The 20,463-nt window shown below is 45.6% G+C and overlaps 2 protein-coding genes across 5 annotated transcripts in view; one reads left to right on the top strand and one right to left on the bottom strand.

Moving 5' to 3' along the window:
* The first annotated feature begins 2,504 nt into the window (after nucleotides 1-2,504).
* On the top strand, nucleotides 2,505-5,963 carry CFAP126 (cilia and flagella associated protein 126). 2 transcript variants are annotated; one of them, XM_086693953.1, is made up of 6 exons: nucleotides 2,508-2,669; nucleotides 3,998-4,102; nucleotides 4,217-4,279; nucleotides 4,482-4,562; nucleotides 5,048-5,224; nucleotides 5,550-5,963. In XM_086693953.1, exons 2-6 carry the CDS (start codon nucleotides 4,058-4,060, stop codon nucleotides 5,865-5,867), a joined length of 684 nt encoding a protein of 227 aa, XP_086550079.1. In that variant the 5' UTR covers nucleotides 2,508-2,669; nucleotides 3,998-4,057; the 3' UTR covers nucleotides 5,868-5,963. The 2 variants fall into 2 exon arrangements, with proteins under 2 accessions (XP_025770897.2, XP_086550079.1); XM_025915112.2 differs by lacking the exon at nucleotides 3,998-4,102 and having other exon boundaries at nucleotides 2,505-2,669.
* Nucleotides 5,964-7,540: 1,577 nt separating this feature from the next.
* SDHC (succinate dehydrogenase complex subunit C) overlaps nucleotides 7,541-20,463 on the bottom strand; it is a 42,772-nt gene continuing 29,849 nt past the window's right edge. For all 3 annotated transcript variants that reach the window (XM_025915213.2, XM_086693955.1, XM_086693954.1), the window contains 2 exons: nucleotides 17,670-17,833; nucleotides 7,541-8,398 (listed from right to left, as the gene is read on the bottom strand). In XM_025915213.2, the coding sequence (XP_025770998.1) occupies nucleotides 8,294-8,398; nucleotides 17,670-17,833 (269 nt within the window). In that variant the 3' untranslated portion in view covers nucleotides 7,541-8,293. The remainder of the gene's footprint in view (nucleotides 8,399-17,669; nucleotides 17,834-20,463) is intronic.

The raw sequence follows: 20,463 nt of genomic DNA, 5'->3' as shown, positions 1-20,463 counted from the left end.
CAGAAGCACAGAAAGAGTAATCAATTTGACTATGTAAATATTAAAAACACATCCATGGCCAAAAAAAAAAAAAAAAGCCCACAACAAAAAATTAAATGACAAGCACACTGGCAGGAAATGTTTGCAATGTTTGCAGCATATTTGACAAAAGAACTAATTTCCTTAATATATAAAGAGTTCAAGATTAATAAAAAATGATCAACAGCCCAATTGCAAGTGGCAAAAGACACAGGTTATTTTCAGGGAAAAAAAATATGAGAAATAAAAAGGTTAATAAACATATGGGAAAAAATCATAATTGAAGAAATGCAAATTTAAAACAATGATAAGCCATGGTTTGTTCTTCAAGTTTATTAATTAGAGAGAGAATAAGCAGGAGCAGGGGAGGGACAGAGACAGAGGTAGAGAGAAAGAATCCTGAGCAGGCTCCACTCTTTCAGCCCAGACCCTGATGCAGGGCTTGAACTCATGACCTGTGAGATCATGATCTGAGCTGAAACCAAGAGCTGGACACTCAATCGACTGAGCCACCCAGGCGCCCCCAATGATTTACCGTGGTTTACCTCCAACTTTAAGACATAATATGGTGGAAGTGGTTAAAACTGATGGCTGCAGAGTCAGAATACCTGGGATGAAATCCTGGCTGTACTCCTTCCTTGGTATGCCCCGGTTTCCTTGGCTGGGGTGGTTACGAGAGCCAAGTAAGAAAATGTAATAAAAAGCAATTAAAACCGTGGCTGGTATATAGTCACTATGCTCGTTATTGTCAGATTGACAAAAACAGGAAAAACATTAGTAATAGTGTTAGAAAGAGAGTGGAGGACTAGCCCTCTCACGCACTTCCAGGAGATGTACAAACTGGCATAGTATCTTTGGCAACGTGACATTGTCTACTCAACGTTCTAAATGCACAAGCCTTTTGACTTTCCGATTCACGTTTAGGAACGTATCCTATCAATCCCGTACGTTCGTAAGAATACATACAGGTCTATCTATATCTATTCATAAAGATATGTATGCATAATAGATTTTCATTGCAAGCACGTCTATAACAGCAAAAGGCTGGAAATAACCTAAATGGTCAAGTAGTTACGACAGCAATAGTAACAGTAATTGCCTCTGAGGAGCAAGACTGGGGGTTGAAGTCAGGTGGAGACTTGACATCCTTCTGTAAAACTGGAACTCCCCCCACCCCCAGTACATTACTTCTCCCATTAAACAACAACTAGTTAATTCTAAAAAATAAGAATGCGGTCATCAGATAATTACAACTCTATCAGAAGAGCGAACCAGCTGAAGGCAGAAGTTCCATGAGAAATGCAGTTGCTTAACTGTCACTGTGCTTTCAGGACCACGGATACCCTAGAGCACAGTCCTTGGTTCTTAATGGTATCACCCTAAGGTGTTGAGGACCGCAGGGAATGAGCACACACGTCCTTTCCAGACTTCAGGTTATCCCGGGGTTAACTGCCAGAGCCTACAGAACCACGGCTCTTTGTACCTCCAATTCTAGAAGCACAGGAGTGTTCTTATACCTGGTGTGTTGGTTGGGGTGATGACTTGGGTGGGGGTGGGGGGAGAGGAAGGGAGAAGGGACTGACGACTCTCCCTTATGACGCTCTCTTGGTTCTCCATCATTTCTTTGAACAACTGACTTTTTTCATCTTAACATCTCATGTATAAACAGACTTTACAACTTATGTGGCAGTGCCACTTTCTCATGAATTCTGACAACCCAGTAAATGGATATGCTGATGCCATTTTACAGGAGTCTCAGAGGGCTTGCCCAGTCCCACAAACATTAGGTTTGTGCCCTGGCACCACCACTTAATTCCCCAAATCTGGTGCCTTCCACACCATGGTTTTCTCACCATCCCTGCCCGATCTCCCCCCACCGGCTCCTGATCCTACCCCATCCCTGCCAACACCAAGTATCTGTGTTCTTAAGCCCTGAGATTCTGAAGTGATGGAGACAGGAGCCATTTAAGGACAAAGGACAAGAGATGCTTTTTCCTTCTGGGGATAAATCTAAGTTGCGTTATAAAACATTATTTCTCTGTCTGAGAAAATGAAGTAGGGGACCTATAAACAGTTGCCCTAGTACTGAGTACCTCCTATGCAAGGACACTGTTTAGACACTTTGCACTTTATCTCATTTACCCTGTAAAGGGCGGCCCTATTATCTTCACAATACAAATGAGTCTACACGAGTTTAGAAGGGAGGGTGGTGCCTGGGTTGCTCGGTCGATTAAATACCCAGCTCTTAGTTTCGGCTCAGGTCACGATCTCATGGTTCAAGGGGTTCGAGCCCCATGTCGGGCTCCGTGCTGATAGTGCAAAGCCTAATTGGGATTCCCTCTCTCCCCCTCCCTGCCGCTCCCCTGCTCACTCTCTCTCAAAACAAACTTCAAAAAAACGTTTTTTTAAAGAAGAGAGAGGGCTGCTATTTAGCTAATTTTTTCATGTTTATTTACTCTGTCTCTCACATCCCTAAAACGAAAATGAACCTAAGTGTCACGGGAAAGGTTGGAGCAGTGTCACCCGAGAAAGCGAAGAACAAGTAGAGGGGACCGGTAGTCCCGGAAGGTCAGCCTTCTGCAGTTGCCAGGCAACAAAGGTAAACAGCGAAAAGTGGCAGGATCATGGCCACCAACTACAGTGCAAACCAGGTAAGCTCTTTCCTCATCTCTAACATTTCATCTTGCCTTCCAGACTCCCAAGTTTGGACTGACCCTCCCATGGGATTCTGATTACTGAATGGACAACTGAAAGTGGGGTGAGACTATTTTTCACCTCCTTAGCTCCTCAGGGTAGAGGGCCCAATGACGAGCAAAAGGTATTTCAGGGTTAAGTTTGTAGGATCTAAACAAGAGGTCAGCAAGTCTTTTTTTCTGTAAAGGGCAAAGGGATAAATATTTTATTTTTAGGGCCAAGAGACACAATCAGAGATATTATGTGGGTACTTACATCAGCAAAATATTTTTCCATAAAATTTTGACAAGATTGAAAATATAGTAACTGCCATTTTTTTGGTAATACTAATGAAAAAAATGATTTTTTTTATAGATCGTGTTTATTTTTTTTAAGTTCGAGAGAGACTGAGGCAGCACCAGCAGGGTGGGGGAGGGAGAGGGAGAGAGGGAGAGAGGGAGAGAGGGAGAGAGGGAGAGAGGGAGAGAGGGAGGGAAGGAGGAAGGGAGGGAGAGAGAGGGAGAGAGAGAAAATCCCAAGCAGGCTCCGCACTGTCAGCACAGAGCCCAATATGGGGCTGGAACTCATGAACTTGCAAGATCATGATCTGAGCCGAAACCAAGAGTCGGGTGCTTAACTGATGGAGCCATCCAGGAGCCCCGAAAAAAATGGAATTCTTATGGGATGAGAAAACATTTTAGTTAATTGGGATACAAAGCTAGTGTTACCTTTTATCATATCAATCGCAAATATTCATCTATAAAAACCATTCTTAGCTTTCTCAGGTCATCCCAAGACAGACTGGAGGATGGGTTTGGCCCACGGGCCAGTTTGCTGACCCCTGTTCTAGACCAAGGGTCCCCAGTAAAAAGATAATGCGAATCGCAATGTAATTGAAAACTTTCTAGTAGCTACATGAAAAAAATTTAAAAAATCAAATTAAGTTTATTTTGAGAGAGTGTGTGTTTGTGTGTGTGTGTGTGTGTGTGTGTGTGTGTGTGTGTGCGCGCGTGCACGTGACCAGGGGAGGGGCAGAGAGGGGCAGAGAGAGGATCCCAAGCAGGCTCCGCACTCTCAGCACAGAGACCAATGTAGGGCTCGATCCCACGAACCAGGAGATCATCACCTGAGCTGAAATCAAGAGTAGGATTCTCAACTGCCTGAGCCACCTTGGTGCCCCCGAAATAAAATTAATTTTAATGATACACTTAGTAAGTCCAAAATATTATTTTAATGTTTAATCAATACTTTAAATGTCTGCATTCTCTTTTTTGTACTGTCTTCATTGTATTTTCTATTTCCAAAGCACCTCCATTCAGACTAGTCACGTTTCAAGTGTCCACTAGCCACATGGGGCTAGTGGCCCATGTTGAACAGCACACATGCAGACCAAGAGTACATCCCTTCTACAGTGAGTTAAAGCCTTCAGGTCTTTGGTCCTCCACTCTCAAGGACTCACCTAGTTATCATTTCCTGGGCATGGGGCCTTTGAGCCTCACAGAGATTCTCGTCTTTCTCTCCACAGTATGAAAAAGCTTTCTCACCCAAGTATCTGCAGAACTGGTCTCCCGCCAAGCCAACAAAAGAGGTATTCATGGGCAGGGCTCCTGCAAGGCCGGTTTCTGATTCTTTACCCCATGTTCTCTGTCACTGACTGGCACGGAACTCCTTTAGCCTGTTCTAAAGTCTAAGACCCTCCTCTCCCTCAGCCCTTACCTCAAGCCCCTAGGACACCTTCTCTCTTTTCCACTCCATTTTCACAAACACTTCTCTCCTCGCTTCTACCCTAGAGAATTTCTTCCCACGAAGGCTACACTCAGTTTATCGCCAATGATCGTGGCCATCTGCTGCCCTCGGTGCCCCGTTCCAAGGTGAGATACTGATCTCCATTCCTACTGAGAAAGGTAAAGAACTGAGGCACAGAACTGGGGTGACCGAGACTGGAGGTTTGCAATCTAGCACAGCCACTATCTGGAAATTAAAATTCCATCTAATTCACCACTGCAACACGACCACCCCCAAACTGCCAGTTTATCCAACATGACAGAGTGAGCACCCAGAATTCCTTACACTGATGAACACCTTCACGTGATGATACTTATGCAGTGGGCACTCTGCCAGACTTAGCCCAAGGACACAGGATTTAATTTAGGCCCTCAGAGTTAATATGCTGAAAAAAATAAGAGTGGCCTAAATGAGAAAGGGGGTAAAGCGAGGGTGGGGAGGCTGTGTCTCTGACTGATTTCGTCGCCACGCCTCCCGAGGGTACAGGGTGGAAGGGAGACAACAGACCTGCCAACAGGTGCGGTACTGGGAGTGGGGACCCTGCCGCAGGACTGCGTCGTCTTCCTTTTAGGCAAGTCCTTGGGGATCCTTCATGGGCACCTGGCAAATGCCTCTGAAGGTGCCCCCCGCCCAGGTGACCCTGACCTCCCGTACAGTGGCTGGTGCTGCCTCCCTCACCAAGTGGATACAGAAAAATCCGGATTTACTCAAGGCCTCCAACGGGCTGCGTCCTGAAATCTTCGGCAAGGTATCTATTCCTCCCACCCAACCTCAAATCCTATTATCCCCCCGCTTCTTTTCAACCTCAAAAATGCCTCTTGTTACGGCATCACTATCCCAGCAGGGGGAGCCTCTAACCAGCTCTGTCTTAGCCTGTCTAGTCCCCGTCTTCTGACACCTAAGGAGAGGAGCTAATGACATTTTACGCAACACCCCCCCCCCCCTGTAAAATGACCTGATCTGACCTTTTGTCCATGGTACGGGGAGAAACGGAGCTAGAATTCTAAGGATTCTAAGGACCAGGAACGATCTAGGCCTGACCAGAAACATAACTCTTGCATTCTACCCGACAGCCTCACGACCCAGACAGTCAGAGGAAACTCGGGAAGTGGATCACAAAGACCGTACCACAAGCACCAAGTCCCATCATAATCCCAAACTCCCCACCTGTAAACCTCAGTTCCCCAGACCAACCCCAAAGCTCACACCCCTCTGCAGGTCACACTCCAGGCCCCCAAAGCCCAGCCATCTTTCCCAAGAGCCCACCTGGGAGCCCACGCATGCCGGAGCATTGGGCAGGTCCAAATTTAGCTGAGGTCCAGACGTACAAACCTGGAACTCTGGAGACACCCAGGGACCCCACTGAGAAAACCTGTCTGGAAACGGAGTGAAGGAAGCAAGACCCCTGGTGAGGGATATAGAACGGGGAAATTTCAGGGTGGGAATAAAGGTACATTTGGAAAATAAACATCATTTATTGAATCTTTTAGTGACTTGGATGTTTTCCTTCTGTTATGGTTGCCCCCGGTAACCCATTAGTAGGAGGAGGGTTGGAGGAAACAGAATAGGAATAAGAACATGACAGTGGCTTGAGGTGGAATACGTTTTTACACAGGTTGAGTCACTTATACTCCAAAAGTGACCAAGAGTAAGTTGGTCTGAATCGTAGCAAAAGAAATCTCAAACCACCAGTCCCTCACTGCCACCCCTCATTTTTCACCCCGAGCATTCCTACTACAACTTCTGGGTCAGAAGTATAGGCGTTGAGTAGAGGCTGCATGCGTGAAGGAAAGCCAGACACGGGCAGAAGACACTACCCTTGTGCAAGACTTCACACCTGAGGATGGTGAACACACCAGGAAGACAAACTAGAGAGAGCTATAAAAGTGAAACTCAAGCAAACGTACATCCATAGTTTGAAAACTGAAGATACAAAAGTGATTAGAAGACAGAGGGGGGAAAAAAAAACCCTAAAAAACAAAGAGAGATGGTAAGTAGGAATTGAGGGCAGAATAACAAACTTGATGACCACTGGACCCCAACCCCAACCAGTCAAATGGTTAAGAAGCCACCAAAAAAGTTAAGATCCGCTTCCCGGCTTCTAACACCTGTTTACCATTCTCCCGTTCCGCATCGTCCCGGTGCTGACTGTTCAATGCAATGCCCTTGCCGAACCTTTCCCGGTTCCGATGTCAAAACCTTCCCTCATGGACATTTGTCCCTCACTCCAAGGACAAGGACAAAGGACATACGGTTTAAGCGGGAGGAAGGCTACAAAGACTCTTCAGGGCTAGTTGCACAAAAAGGGAGAAGCAATCAGTGTGGAAAGCCAAAGACCCCTTGGGGGCCGGGAGGAAGACTCTTGTGGCAGCAGGTCCCCGCGGTCTTGGCTTAAGCGAGGTCTTCCTGCCCAACGGCCACCAGTTACACAGTCCCTGTTCCTCCTCTCCAACCCACAGCATTAACCAGTTGGCCAACAAGTCAGACAGACAAGACAGATGTTACCCCTGAGTTTCCAAAGAATATCAAAACAGCACTCCCACCAAGGGAGTTAGGGACCCAAGAGCCTGGCTCATATAGATTTTCAAAGCAGCAAGTCTTCCCATTAAATTATAAATGTTTGCCGGGTCTTGAATAATCCCTCCTGTCTCGTCTCTGCCCCCCTTTCTCTCCCAGTCTATGTGCCCAGCTCATGATCCCTCAGCTGCCACCTCTGGGGCTCTGGCTCCCTTCCTGGCTCACAGTGTGCTGAACTGCACCAGGAGGTTTATAAGCAGTTCTCAGCGGGATTCTGGAGCCTGTGGTAACGCCGAGCTTCCACATGCTAAGCTTCCTTTCTCTTGCTCCTTCCGTCTCTGAGGCTTCTGTATGATATTCGATCTCTGGCTACTTGCATTTGATTCCCTAAAGACTGTTCCAGTGGTCAGTGGCAGAGGGACGAGCGGTTTCCCTCCTGTGAAAGGTCAGATTGGGGGATGTGAACGCCTGAGAGCAGAGGGAGTGGGGAGGAAACTGGCTCCTCCCCGACCGCCGTTCTCTGGGTTTCTCTCGATTTCAAGGAGAGTCAAAGACAAAACGATTTTTTTAATTCAGTTTCAGAAAAAGATGCCCTACGAACTTGGATCAGCAAAGAGGCTCGTTTTTCCAGAAATGCAGGGGGGGGGGGGGGGGAATAATCCTTCACAGGTTCAGCGATAACTTTCTGGGTCTTCCTTTTGCATCAAGAGCTGTGTATCTCCCCCCCAGAGCACCTGCTTCAAGAGTCAACTGACTCTCTTTATCTCCCTCTGGCTGGGACAGGCTAATTCCCCACCACCCCCACCCCTCTGCTTTCGGTCATGCTGTGTGGGCGCTGAAGACCCTGGGCTCTGACCAGTGAACAGAACTGTCCTTTAAGCTAGCAACCCACAGGCGGTGGCGCCCACAGCCCCACTCCCGGTCCCCGTGGCAGAGGCCACAGAGCTGGCATTGTTTCCACTGTCTCAGGAAGAAGGAGCCAAAAGCTGACCGTCAGCACAAATCAAGGCCCAATATGGACAGAGAATGAGGGCTCCCAGGCCCGGAGTAGGCTGTAGGCTGGGGGCAGGAAAAGGGAATTTTTGAGTCATTCCATCTTTAGAAACGAGGGGAAACTGGGCCCTTCCCCACTGCCATGGCTCTATAAGGTATCTACTGCTACTGAGCTCCAAGGGGATGTGCGAGCACAAAGGGTCTGAGGAAATCAGGAGAACTGCGCCTCGGCTGGAGAAGAGAGTCACCAACAGGAAGACAGATCAGTGAATCATTTATGGGAAGACAATGCTGGGAACTTCACTCTTCACATGGCTGCCAGCCCTACAGAGGACAACACAGTAAGAACCAAGACAGCCACTCCAGACTGGTACAGCTGGGGGATCTTCAGACCTTTCCCGAGGTCCCACATCTGCAGAAAAAAGAAGAAAAAAAAAAAAAAAAAAAAAAAAAAGAAGGAGAAGAAAGCAAGCAAGAAAGAATTTCAGCAATCAGGGTCCTGGCTACTGTCCTTTCTGACACAGGAGCCCCACCTCATGGAGGGCAACCGCCCTCAGCCCGGGTCAAGGGGGAAAGCGCTTCTCTCACACCCGACCCACCTCCACCTTTCTCAAAGCCCGTGCGACATGGCACCCACCACCCCCTTCTCCCGGGGACAGGAAAGGCATCCTCAGCCCCTACATACAGAAGCTTCCAGACTGAAGAGATGTAACTTTCCCTCGTGACACCACCACCAAATCAGTGTTTCCCCAAGTGAGTCCCTCCACAAACTAGTCCCTCAGAATGCTGAAAGTTACTGCACGAGAAAAATTCTATGGTCAAGTGAATTTGGTGGCCGTTTAGCTGCAAGACTTCTGAAACAACTTATTGACGTACAGCGCGAAGCTCCACAACGGGGGCGCACTACACGTGATTCCTCAGACACAGTGGCTCACAGGACCCCCGCTGAGAAGTCACATCTGTCAGAGAACCAGTACCCTAAGAAAATACTCTGGGATCTAGACCACGATGTCTCAATTCTGTTTGTCAGTACATTTATAGCAAAAGTTCACGAAAGAATAAGCGATATTTACCATTAGCGTGTGTGTGCTACATTCTGTATGCCGCATCCTACTAAATTCCTGTTTTGTTGTTTTTTTAAGAACCTCTATGCCCAATGTGGGGCTTGAACCCACGACCCTAAGACCAGGAGTCACACTCTCCACTGACTGAGCCAGCTGGGCACCCCTAATTTCTGGTTTTGTGGGTAATAACCCACTAACCTGATTTTCTACCCATTGCAACAAAAACCAGGGGTTTAAAAACACTGATCTCGACTCTCTTGTACCCCAGGGACACTAACATACTGTACTCTGAGTCACTAAAAGATCCCCTAGGGCAAAAGCAGAATTTCTAGGTTCTACACTTTCCACACTTGGCTGCCCCCTGCACAGTACCAACGCCCACACTCTGGGTTAAGCTAAGTCAGGGGCACTTCAGAGAAAAGTCAGGGAGAGCCCAGCGCGGGGTCAGGGAGTAGGAGTCAGGCCTCTCTCTACCTGGACCAGATTAGGAGTCAAGCAGATTCCACATAGAGCTGTTCTGCTTACATAGGAACGGTGTTTTACCAAAAAAAAACCCAAAACAAAACAAAACAGAAAAAAAGGAGCCCTACTGGCTGGTAGTGATGGAGGGACACTCTCAGAACGCCAGAGACCCTGTCACTTCTCAGTCTCCTACATCAATGCCACTGACCACGCCCCATCAGGTCTTCAGGGAAGGCAGCTATCAGGCTCAGAGAGGCTCAGAGAGGCTCAGAGGGCGAGAGCTGGCACTGCCGTGCAGAGTAGACCAAATCCTGTCCCACACTCAGAGCCAGCACTCGCTACAAGAAAAAAAATAAAAGCAGATTTAAGGGCTTAAGAAAAGCCTTTAGGCTCCCCACTGTGTCAACAAAGAGATTACCATTACAGGCAGGAACCAGGGCAGAAAAACCTTGACTGCATTCTGAGATTTTGCAAGACCTCTTCCCCTAACCCCCCCTCTTACTGAGACCAGAGCAGATACACGGCAAACCCCGCCTGAGCCAGGATGTGACCAGAGGAAACTGATCGGCTGATTTTCATTAGAGAGATCTGTTCTGCGGAATAAGAAGTCATTAATGGAAATGCCCTCCTTCCCTATCCCCTCCCAGGGGGCAGTGAAGTCATTGTGAATCAACTGGACACCACCCCAGGGAACAGTTGATAGATACGCTTAATTAAATAGGTCATTCAGTCCCTCACTTTTCTGATTCCATTAAAGTGTCTTTTGGACCAGACTGAAATTTAGAAAGTGCTTGTCTCTAGACTCTGATGTGGAAGGTTTAAAGGTCACATTAAGGCAAAAGTATCCATCTGGCAGATGACTCAGGTTCAGAAGGAAGGAAGATGAGAAACAATGGAATCAAAATTGTCTTCCTGCGAAAGAAAGCAAGGCTGGGGTAGGGAGATCACAAAATCCTAAAACACTGGAGGAGAGACTAATCTCTGGCCCGGGGCAGGCGTGATTAAGCTTTAATCCCTTTATAAAATAGAGACGGGGGGCGCCTGGGTGGCGCAGTCGGTTAAGCGTCCGACTTCAGCCAGGTCACGATCTCGCGGTCTGTGAGTTCGAGCCCTGCGTCAGGCTCTGGGCTGATGGCTCAGAGCCTGGAGCCTGTTTCCAATTCTGTGTCTCCCTCTCTCTCTGCCCCTCCCCCGTTCATGCTCTGTCTCTCTCTGTGCCAAAAATAAATAAACGTTGAAAAAAAAAAAAAAAGCTCTTTAAAAAAAATAAAATAGAGACGGAAACACTAGTTTTGAACTGACCCAAAGGTCACAACACCAGGACAGCTTTTAGGCCATCAACAAATTTTTAACCCCAATATTAAAATCTGGGATCCTAGCTACCCAGCTGCTGTTAAAGGTGGCCCCATTCTCTCTAACAGCTTAACAAAAGACCAAAAACAGTTCGGGCATCTGGGTGGCTCAGTCGGTTGGGCGGCCGACCTCAGCTCAGGTCATGATCCTGTGCTTTGTGGGTTTGAGCCCCGCGTCGGGCTCTGTGCTGATAGCTCGGAGCCTGGAGCCTGCTTCGGATTCTGTGTCTCCCTCTCTCTCTGCCCTCCCCCACTCACACACACACTCTATCTCTCTCAAAAATAAACACTAAAAAACAAAAACAAACAAACAAAAAAAAAAACAAGCACTCCACCCCTTATCTCCGTTAAAAAAAAAAAAAAAGAACAGAGGAGAGAGGGAAGATGGCGGCGTAGGAGGACGCTGGGCTCACCGCGCGTCCTGCTGATCACTTAGATTCCACCTACACCTGCCTAAATAACCCAGAAAACCACCAGAGGATTAGCAGAACGGAGTCGCCAGAGCCAAGCGCAGACGAGAGGCCCACGGAAGAGGGTAGGAAGGGCGGCGAGGCGGTGCGCGCTCCACGGACTGGCGGGAGGGAGCCGGGGCGGAGGGGCGGCTCGCCGGCCAAGCAGAGCCCCCGAGTCTGGCTGGCAAAAAGCGGAGGGGCCTGACGGACTGTGTTCCGACAGCAAGCGCGACTTAGCGTCTGGGAGGTCATAAGCTAACAGCTCTGCTCAGAAAGCGGGAAGGCTGGAGGACAAAGGGAAGGAGAGCTGCTGAGCCCCCGGACGACAGAGCTCAGTTTGGTGGGGAACAAAGGCGCTCTCCAGCGCCATCTCCCCCGCCTATCCCCCAGCCAAAATCCCAAAGAGAACCAGTTCCTGCCAGGGAACTTGCTCGCTCCGCGCAAACACCCAACTCTGCGCTTCTGCGGAGCCAAACCTCCGGCAGCGGATCTGACTCCCTCCTGCTGCCACAGGGCCCCTCCTGAAGTGGATCACCTAAGGAGAAGCAAGCTAAGCCTGTCCCTCCTGCCCCTGTGCACCTTGCCTACCCACCCCAGCTAAGACGCCAGATCCCCAGCATCACAAGCCTGGCAGTGTGCAAGTAGCCCAGACAGGCCACCCCACCCCACAGTGAATCCCGCCCCTAGGAGAGGGGAAGAGAAGGCACACACCAGTCTGACTGTGGCCCCAGCGGTGGGCTGGGGGCAGACATCAGGTCTGACTGCGGCTCCACCCACCAACTCCAGTTCTACACCACAGCACAGGGGAAGTGCCCTGCAGGTCCTCACCACGCCAGGGACTATCCAAAATGACCAAGCGGAAGAATTCCCCTCAGAAGAATCTCCAGGAAATAACAACAGCTAATGAGCTGATCAAAAAGGATTTAAATAATATAACAGAAAGTGAATTTAGAATAATAGTCATAAAATTAATCGCTGGGCTTGAAAACAGTATAGCTGACAGCAGAGAATCTCTTGCTACAGAGATCAAGGGACTAAGGAACAGTCACGAGGAACTGAAAAATGCTTTAAACGAAATGCATAACAAAATGGAAACCACCACGGCTCGGATTGAAGAGGCAGAGGAGAGAATAGGTGAACTAGAAGATAAAGTTATGGAAAAAGAGGAAGCTGAGAAAAAGAGAGATAAAAAAATCCAGGAGTATGAGGGGAAAATTAGAGAACTAAGTGATACACTAAAAAGAAATAATATACGCATAATTGGTATCCCAGAGGAGGAAGAGAGAGGGAAAGGTGCTGAAGGGGTACTTGAAGAAATAATAGCTGAGAACTTCCCTGAACTGGGGAAGGAAAAAGGCATTGAAATCCAAGAGGCACAGAGAACTCCCTTCAGACGTAACTTGAATCGATCTTCTGCACGACATATCATAGTGAAACTGGCAAAATACAAGGATAAAGAGAAAATTCTGAAAGCAGCAAGGGGTAAACGTGCCCTCACATATAAAGGGAGACCTACAAGACTCGTGACTGATCTCTCTTTTGAAACTTGGCAGGCCAGAAAGAATTGGCACGAGATTTTCAGGGTGCTAGACAGAAAAAATATGCAGCCGAGAATCCTTTATCCAGCAAGTCTGTCATTTAGAATAGAAGGAGAGATAAAGGTCTTCCCAAACAAACAAAAACTGAAGGAATTTGTCACCACTAAACCAGCCCTTCAAGAGATCCTAAGGGGGACCCTGTGAGACAAAGTACCAGAGACATCACTACAAGCATAAAACATACAGACATCACAATGACTCTAAACCCGTATCTTTCTATAATAACACTGAATGTAAATGGATTAAATGCGCCAACCAAAAGACATAGGGTATCAGAATGGATAAAAAAACAAGACCCATCTATTTGCTGTCTACAAGAGACTCATTTTAGACCTGAGGACACCTTTAGATTGAGAGTGAGGGGATGGAGAACTATTTATCATGCTACTGGAAGCCAAAAGAAAGCTGGAGTAGCCATACTTATATCAGACAAACTAGACTTTAAATTAAAGGCTGTAACAAGAGATGAAGAAGGACATTATATAATAGTGACAGGGTCTATCCATCAGGAAGAGCTAACAATTATAAATGTCTATGCGCCGAATACCGGAGCGCCCAAATATATAAAACAATTACTCATAAACATAAGCAACCTTATTGATAAGAATGTGGTAATTGCAGGGGACTTTAACACCCCACTTACAGAAATGGATAGATCATCTAGACACACGGTCAATAAAGAAACAAGGGCCCTGAATGAGACATTGGATCAGATGGACTTGACAGATATATTTAGAACTCTGCATCCCAAAGCAACAGAATATACTTTCTTCTCGAGTGCACATGGAACATTCTCCAAGATAGATCATATACTGGGTCACAAAACAGCCCTTCATAAGTTTACAAGAATTGAAATCATACCATGCATACTTTCAGACCACAGTGCTATGAAGCTTGAAATCAACCACAGAAAAAAGTCTGGAAAACCTCCAAAAGCATGGAGGTTAAAGAACACCCTACTAACGAATGAGTGGGTCAACCAGGCAATTAGAGAAGAAATTAAAAAATATATGGAAACAAACGAAAATGAAAATACAACAATCCAAACGCTTTGGGACGCAGCGAAGGCAGTCCTGAGAGGAAAATACATTGCAATCCAGGCCTATCTCAAGAAACAAGAAAAATCCCAAATACAAAATCTAACAGCACACCTAAAGGAAATAGAAGCAGAACAGCAAAGGCAGCCTAAACCCAGCAGAAGAAGAGAAATAATAAAGATCAGAGCAGAAATAAACAATATAGAATCTAAAAAAACTGTAGAGCAGATAAACGAAACCAAGAGTTGGTTTTTTGAAAAAATAAACAAAATTGACAAACCTCTAGCCAGGCTTCTCAAAAAGAAAAGGGAGATGACCCAAATAGATAAAATCATGAATGAAAATGGAATGATTACAACCAATCCCTCAGAGATACAAACAATTATCAGGGAATACTATGAAAAATTATATGCCAACAAATTGGACAACCTGGAAGAAATGGACAAATTCCTGAACACCCACACTCTTCCAAAACTCAATCAGGAGGAAATAGAAAGCTTGAACAGACCCATAACCAGCGAAGAAATTGAATCGGTTATCAAAAATCTCCCAACAAATAAGAGTCCAGGACCAGATGGCTTCCCAGGGGAGTTCTACCAGACGTTTAAAGCAGAGATAATACCTATCCTTCTCAAGCTATTCCAAGAAATAGAAAGGGAAGGAAAACTTCCAGACTCATTCTATGAAGCCAGTATTACTTTGATTCCTAAACCAGACAGAGACCCAGTAAAAAAAGAGAACTACAGGCCAATATCCCTGATGAATATGGATGCCAAAATTCTCAATAAGATACTAGCAAATCGAATTCAACGGCATATAAAAAGAATTATTCACCATGATCAAGTGGGATTCATTCCTGGGATGCAGGGCTGGTTCAACATTCGCAAATCAATCAACGTGATACATCACATTAACAAAAAAAAAGAGAAAAACCATATGATCCTGTCAATCGATGCAGAAAAGGCCTTTGACAAAATCCAGCACCCTTTCTTAATAAAAACCCTTGAGAAAGTCGGGATAGAAGGAACATACTTAAAGATCATAAAAGCCATTTATGAAAAGCCCACAGCTAACATCATCCTCAACGGGGAAAAACTGAGAGCTTTTTCCCTGAGATCAGGAACACGACAGGGATGCCCACTCTCACCGCTGTTGTTTAACATAGTGCTGGAAGTTCTAGCATCAGCAATCAGACAACAAAAGGAAATCAAAGGCATCAAAATTGGCAAAGATGAAGTCAAGCTTTCGCTTTTTGCAGATGACATGATATTATACATGGAAAATCCGATAGACTCCACCAAAAGTCTGCTAGAACTGATACATGAATTCAGCAAAGTTGCAGGATACAAAATCAATGTACAGAAATCAGTTGCATTCTTATACACTAACAATGAAGCAACAGAAAGACAAATAAAGAAACTGATCCCATTCACAATTGCACCAAGAAGCATAAAATACCTAGGAATAAATCTAACCAAAGATGTAAAGGATCTGTATGCTGAAAACTATAGAAAGCTTATGAAGGTAATTGAAGAAGATTTAAAGAAATGGAAAGACATTCCCTGCTCATGGATTGGAAGAATAAATATTGTCAAAATGTCAATACTACCCAAAGCTATCTACACATTCAATGCAATCCCAATCAAAATTGCACCAGCATTCTTCTCGAAACTAGAACAAGCAATCCTAAAATTCATATGGAACCACAAAAGGCCCCGAATAGCCAAAGTAATTTTGAAGAAGAAGACCAAAGCAGGAGGCATCACAATCCCAGACTTTAGCCTCTACTACAAAGCTGTCATCATCAAGACAGCATGGTATTGGCACAAAAACAGACACATAGACCAATGGAATAGAATAGAAACCCCAGAACTAGACCCACAAACGTATGGCCAACTCATCTTTGACAAAGCAGGAAAGAACATCCAATGGAAAAAAGACAGTCTCTTTAACAAATGGTGCTGGGAGAACTGGACAGCAACATGCAGAAGGTTGAAACTAGACCACTTTCTCACACCATTCACAAAAATAAACTCAAAATGGATAAAGGACCTGAATGTGAGACAGGAAACCATCAAAACCTTAGAGGAGAAAGCAGGAAAAGACCTCTCTGACCTCAGCCATAGCAATCTCTTACTCGACACATCCCCAAAGGCAAGGGAATTAAAAGCAAAAGTGAATTACTGGGACCTTATGAAGATAAAAAGCTTCTGCACAGCAAAGGAAACAACCAACAAAACTAAAAGGCAACCAACGGAATGGGAAAAGATATTTGCAAATGACATATCGGACAAAGGGCTAGTATCCAAAATCTATAAAGAGCTCACCAAACTCCACACCCGAAAAGCAAATAACCCAGTGAAGAAATGGGCAGAAAACATGAATAGACACTTCTCTAAAGAAGACATCTGGATGGCCAACAGGCACATGAAAAGATGTTCAGCGTCACTCCTTATCAGGGAAATACAAATCAAAACCACACTCAGGTATCACCTCACGCCAGTCAGAGTGGCCAAAATGAACAAATCAGGAGACTATAGATGCTGGAGAGGATGTGGAGAAACGGGAACCCTCTTGCACTGTTGGTGGGAATGCAAATTGGTGCAGCCGCTCTGGAAAGCAGTGTGGAGGTTCCTCAGAAAATTAAAAATAGACCTACCCTATGACCCAGCAATAGCACTGCTAGGAATTTATCCAAGGGACACAGGAGTACTGATGCATAGGGGCACTTGTACCCCAATGTTCATAGCAGCACTCTCAACATTAGCCAAATTATGGAAAGAGCCTAAATGTCCATCAACTGATGAATGGATAAAGAAATTGTGGTTTATATACACTATGGAATACTACGTGGCAATGAGAAAAAATGAAATATGGCCTTTTGTAGCAACGTGGATGGAACTGGAGAGTGTGATGCTAAGTGAAATAAGCCATACAGAGAAAGACAGATACCATATGGTTTCACTCTTATGTGGATCCTGAGAAACTTAACAGGAACCCATGGGGGAGGGGAAGGAAAAAAAAAAAAAAAAGAGGTTAGAGCGGGAGAGAGCCAAAGCATAAGAGACTGTTGAGAACTGAGAGCAAACTGAGGGTTGATGGGGGGTGGGAGGGAGGAGAGGGTGGGTGATGGGTATTGAGGAGGGCACCTTTTGGGATGAGCACTGGGTGTTGTATGGAAACCAATTTGACAATAAATTTCATATATAAATTAAAAAAAAAAAAAAAAAAAAAGAACAGTCAACGCGATCCGATGTTAAGATAACACAAGTTAACAGAAGTTAATATATTTGACTCCAGCAGTTTGTCACCTGGATTGACAGGAATCAGCAACCATCTAGCTCATAACTGAAACCCCAGGCTCTAGAACAGAGGCTGACACACAGTAGGCGCCAGTTAATTACGCGTGTACTAAGTACGCCTCCTAGGCCAGAGGGACGTCCTGGCTTCAGGGGTCTCTCGTAGTGACGCGCCTCACACAACGGACGAGTTCGCAGTGAGACCAAGCAAGGGTCTGGCTGGCCTACACCCAGTGCTCGGCGGGGCTGCCGAGCAGGGCACGGGACCCGGGGACCCGTTGAGCTTTCCCCAAGAGGCCCCCGGGCAAAGGTCAGCACAACTAACTTCAGGGGCAGCACCAAACCCAGGCAACAAAAGAGGGAACCCTACGTTCCCCTATATTCCCTTCACCCAGAAAGCGCGTAAACGATGAACTTACCAAGTGTCGGATCCCATTCCAGGTGTGATACATGAGAGGGAAGACAAGAGCGAACTTGGCTGTGTAGATCAGCGATGGCCCCAGACACAGGGACTTGACAAGTTCCAGATGGGACTCAAAGTTCCCAGGGAGCAAGAGGGCCGACAAACCAAACAGAGAGACCCCTGAGGAGAAAACCAAATAAGCCCGTTAGAGCTGCCCACCAGCTACGGCTAATAACACATAAAACTGGTTCTACAACAGCCCCTGGCACCTGTCGTACAATTCTCACCCATTCTGAAACGGCAAGATTTAAACTAATGCTCGCGTCTGTGGTGAGCGGGAGGCTGCCTGGCACCTGACCCTAATCTCTGAAATCTGCCACACATGTTAGCACATTATTCCTCCTGTCAACATCCCTCTCTACAAGAGCGACACCTGCCACTCCAGAAGTCACCTTCTGACTGCATCTAGATTATCATCTCAGGAAGGAAAAAATAAAAACAGGATATTCAGTCCTATGTCAAGACTGAGAAACATTTTTTAAGTCGTTCAAATCTCTACCACACACACACACAAAATGTAACTCAAAATGGATCAGAGAGCTAAATGGAAGAGCTAAAACAGTAAAACTCTCAGGAAATCACGGGAGTAAATCTTTATGACCCTAGATTAGGCGCTGGCTTCTTAATATGATGGCAAAACCATCGGTGACAAAAGAATAAATTGGGCTTTATCAAAATTAAAATTTTTTTTGCTGTGAATCATGTCACCAACAAAGTCAAGAGACGAATAAAAGGATAGCATAGGGAATAAAGTCAATGACACCGTAACGGTGACGCAGCCACATATAGTGATATGGTAGCTACACTTGCAGCGAGCACAGCATAATGTACAGAGAAGCTAAGTCAGTGTTTGTACGCCCGAAACACACAACACTGTGTGTCAACTACACTCAAAAGAAAAAGTAGGAGAACACAGAAGCTGTTTGTAAATCGTCTGTCTGATAAGGGACCTGTATCCAGAATACATCAAAGACTCTTACAGCTCGATAATAAAAAGACAACTCAGGGGCGCCTGGGTGGCTCAGTCGGTTAAGCGTCCGACTTCAGGTCACGATCTCACAGTACGTGAGTTCGAGCCCCGCGTCAGGCTCTGGGCTGATGGCTCAGAGCCTGGAGCCTGTTTCGGATTCTGTGTCTCCCTCTCTCTCTCTGACCTCCCCCGTTCATGCTCTGTCTCTCTCTGTCTCAAAAATAAATAAACGTTAAAAAATTAAAAAAAAAAAAGACAACCCAATTTAAAAACAGGCAAAGGAGGGGCACCTGGCTGGCTCAGTCAGAGGAGCGTAAGACTCTTAATCTCGGGGTCAGGAGTTCGAGCCCCACACTGCTAACAGAGATTACTAAAAAAGATAAACTTAAAAAAATAGGCAAAGGATCTAAATAGTAAAGTTAAATAAATGGCTGGTAAGTACGTGAAAAGATGCTCAACACCATTAGCCATTAGGGAAACGCAAACCAAACCCATAATGAGCAGCCCCTGGGTGGCTCAGTCAGTTAAGTGTCCGACTTTGGCCCAGGTCATGATCTCACAGTTTGTGAGTTCAAGCCCCACACTGGGTTGTCTCTGTCAGCTCAGAGCCCACTTCAAATCCTCTGTCTCTGTCTGCCCCTCCCTCTCTCTCTATTACAGTTTTTAAAATCTTAAAAAAAATCACAGTGAGAAGCTACTTCACACCTACTAGGATGCTATATCTAAATATAAAATTACGTGCACCTTTACATAAAATATGCACATTTATATAAATATCAAAAGCGTTCAGTCTGTCTTTAGTAACATAAATATAAAAAGACAGATAATAACAAGTGTTGGCAAGGATGCAGACAAATTAGGATCTCAAACACTGCCGGTGGGAATGTGAAATGGTGTTACAGTCACTTTGGACAACAGTCTGGCGTTCCTCAAAATGATAACAGAATTAACACATGACCTAACAATTTCACTTCCAGGTATACACACAAAAGAAATGAAACAGAAGTCTACTCAAACACTTATACACAATAGCAGCATTACTCATGGTAGCCAAAAACTGGGAACAACCCAAATACCCATCAATCGACGAATGAGTAAATTAAGCACAGTCTAGCCGTATACGGACACATGCTACAACACGGAGGAAATTTGGAAATGTTATCCTAAGTGAAAGACACCTGTCACCAAGGACCCCGTATTGCAGAATCTGCTTATATGAAATGTTCCACACAGACAAGTCTACACACACCGAGTAGGTAAGTGCTTGCCTTGGGCTAGACGATTGGGAGGGAAATGGGGAGTGATAAATGATATGGGGTTTCCCTTTGTAATGATTGAAACGTTCTAAATCTTCACTGAGGAGGGCACTTGCACTGGGTGTTGTATGTAGCGATGAATCACGGCAATCTGCCCCCCACAACCAAGAGCACACTGTATACACTGTATGTTAGCCAACTTGACAATAAATTATATTTAAAAAAAATATGTTCTAAATCTTATCGTGGTGATTGTTACACAACTCTGGGAATATACTAAAAACTGAATTCTACACTTTAAATAAGTGAATTGCATGGTGTATGAATTATGTCTCAATAAAGCGGTCATAAAAAACAATCTCTACTCCAATAGCTGCCACCTAGTTCCCACCCCTACACATTTCCACCGGTAACTGTGGCTCATTACAGAGTGATTCTCAACAGCACGGTGAAAGGCTATTAACTTTATTTCAACAAGCATCTAATTTTCCATCTCCACTCAAGGTAGAAGAGGGACCAGAACT

This window comes from Puma concolor, chromosome E4, assembly GCF_028749965.1.
Source record: "Puma concolor isolate L17-30 chromosome E4, mPumCon1.1.hap2, whole genome shotgun sequence".
NCBI classification, from domain to species: Eukaryota; Metazoa; Chordata; class Mammalia; order Carnivora; family Felidae; genus Puma; species Puma concolor.
The sequence above is the reverse complement of the archived record's forward strand: the minus strand, read 5'-3'. Positions and strand labels throughout refer to the sequence as shown.

Bases quoted from the DNA above. Each gene is read 5' to 3' on its own strand.
- CFAP126 (XM_086693953.1), top strand. From the start codon at position 4,058: ATGTTGAACAGCACACATGCAGACCAAGAGTACATCCCTTCTACA. The intron at 4,103-4,216 runs GTGAGTTAAAGC...TTCTCTCCACAG, and splicing joins AAGAGTACATCCCTTCTACA to TATGAAAAAGCTTTCTCACC. The intron at 5,225-5,549 runs GTATCTATTCCT...TCTACCCGACAG, and splicing joins GTCCTGAAATCTTCGGCAAG to CCTCACGACCCAGACAGTCA.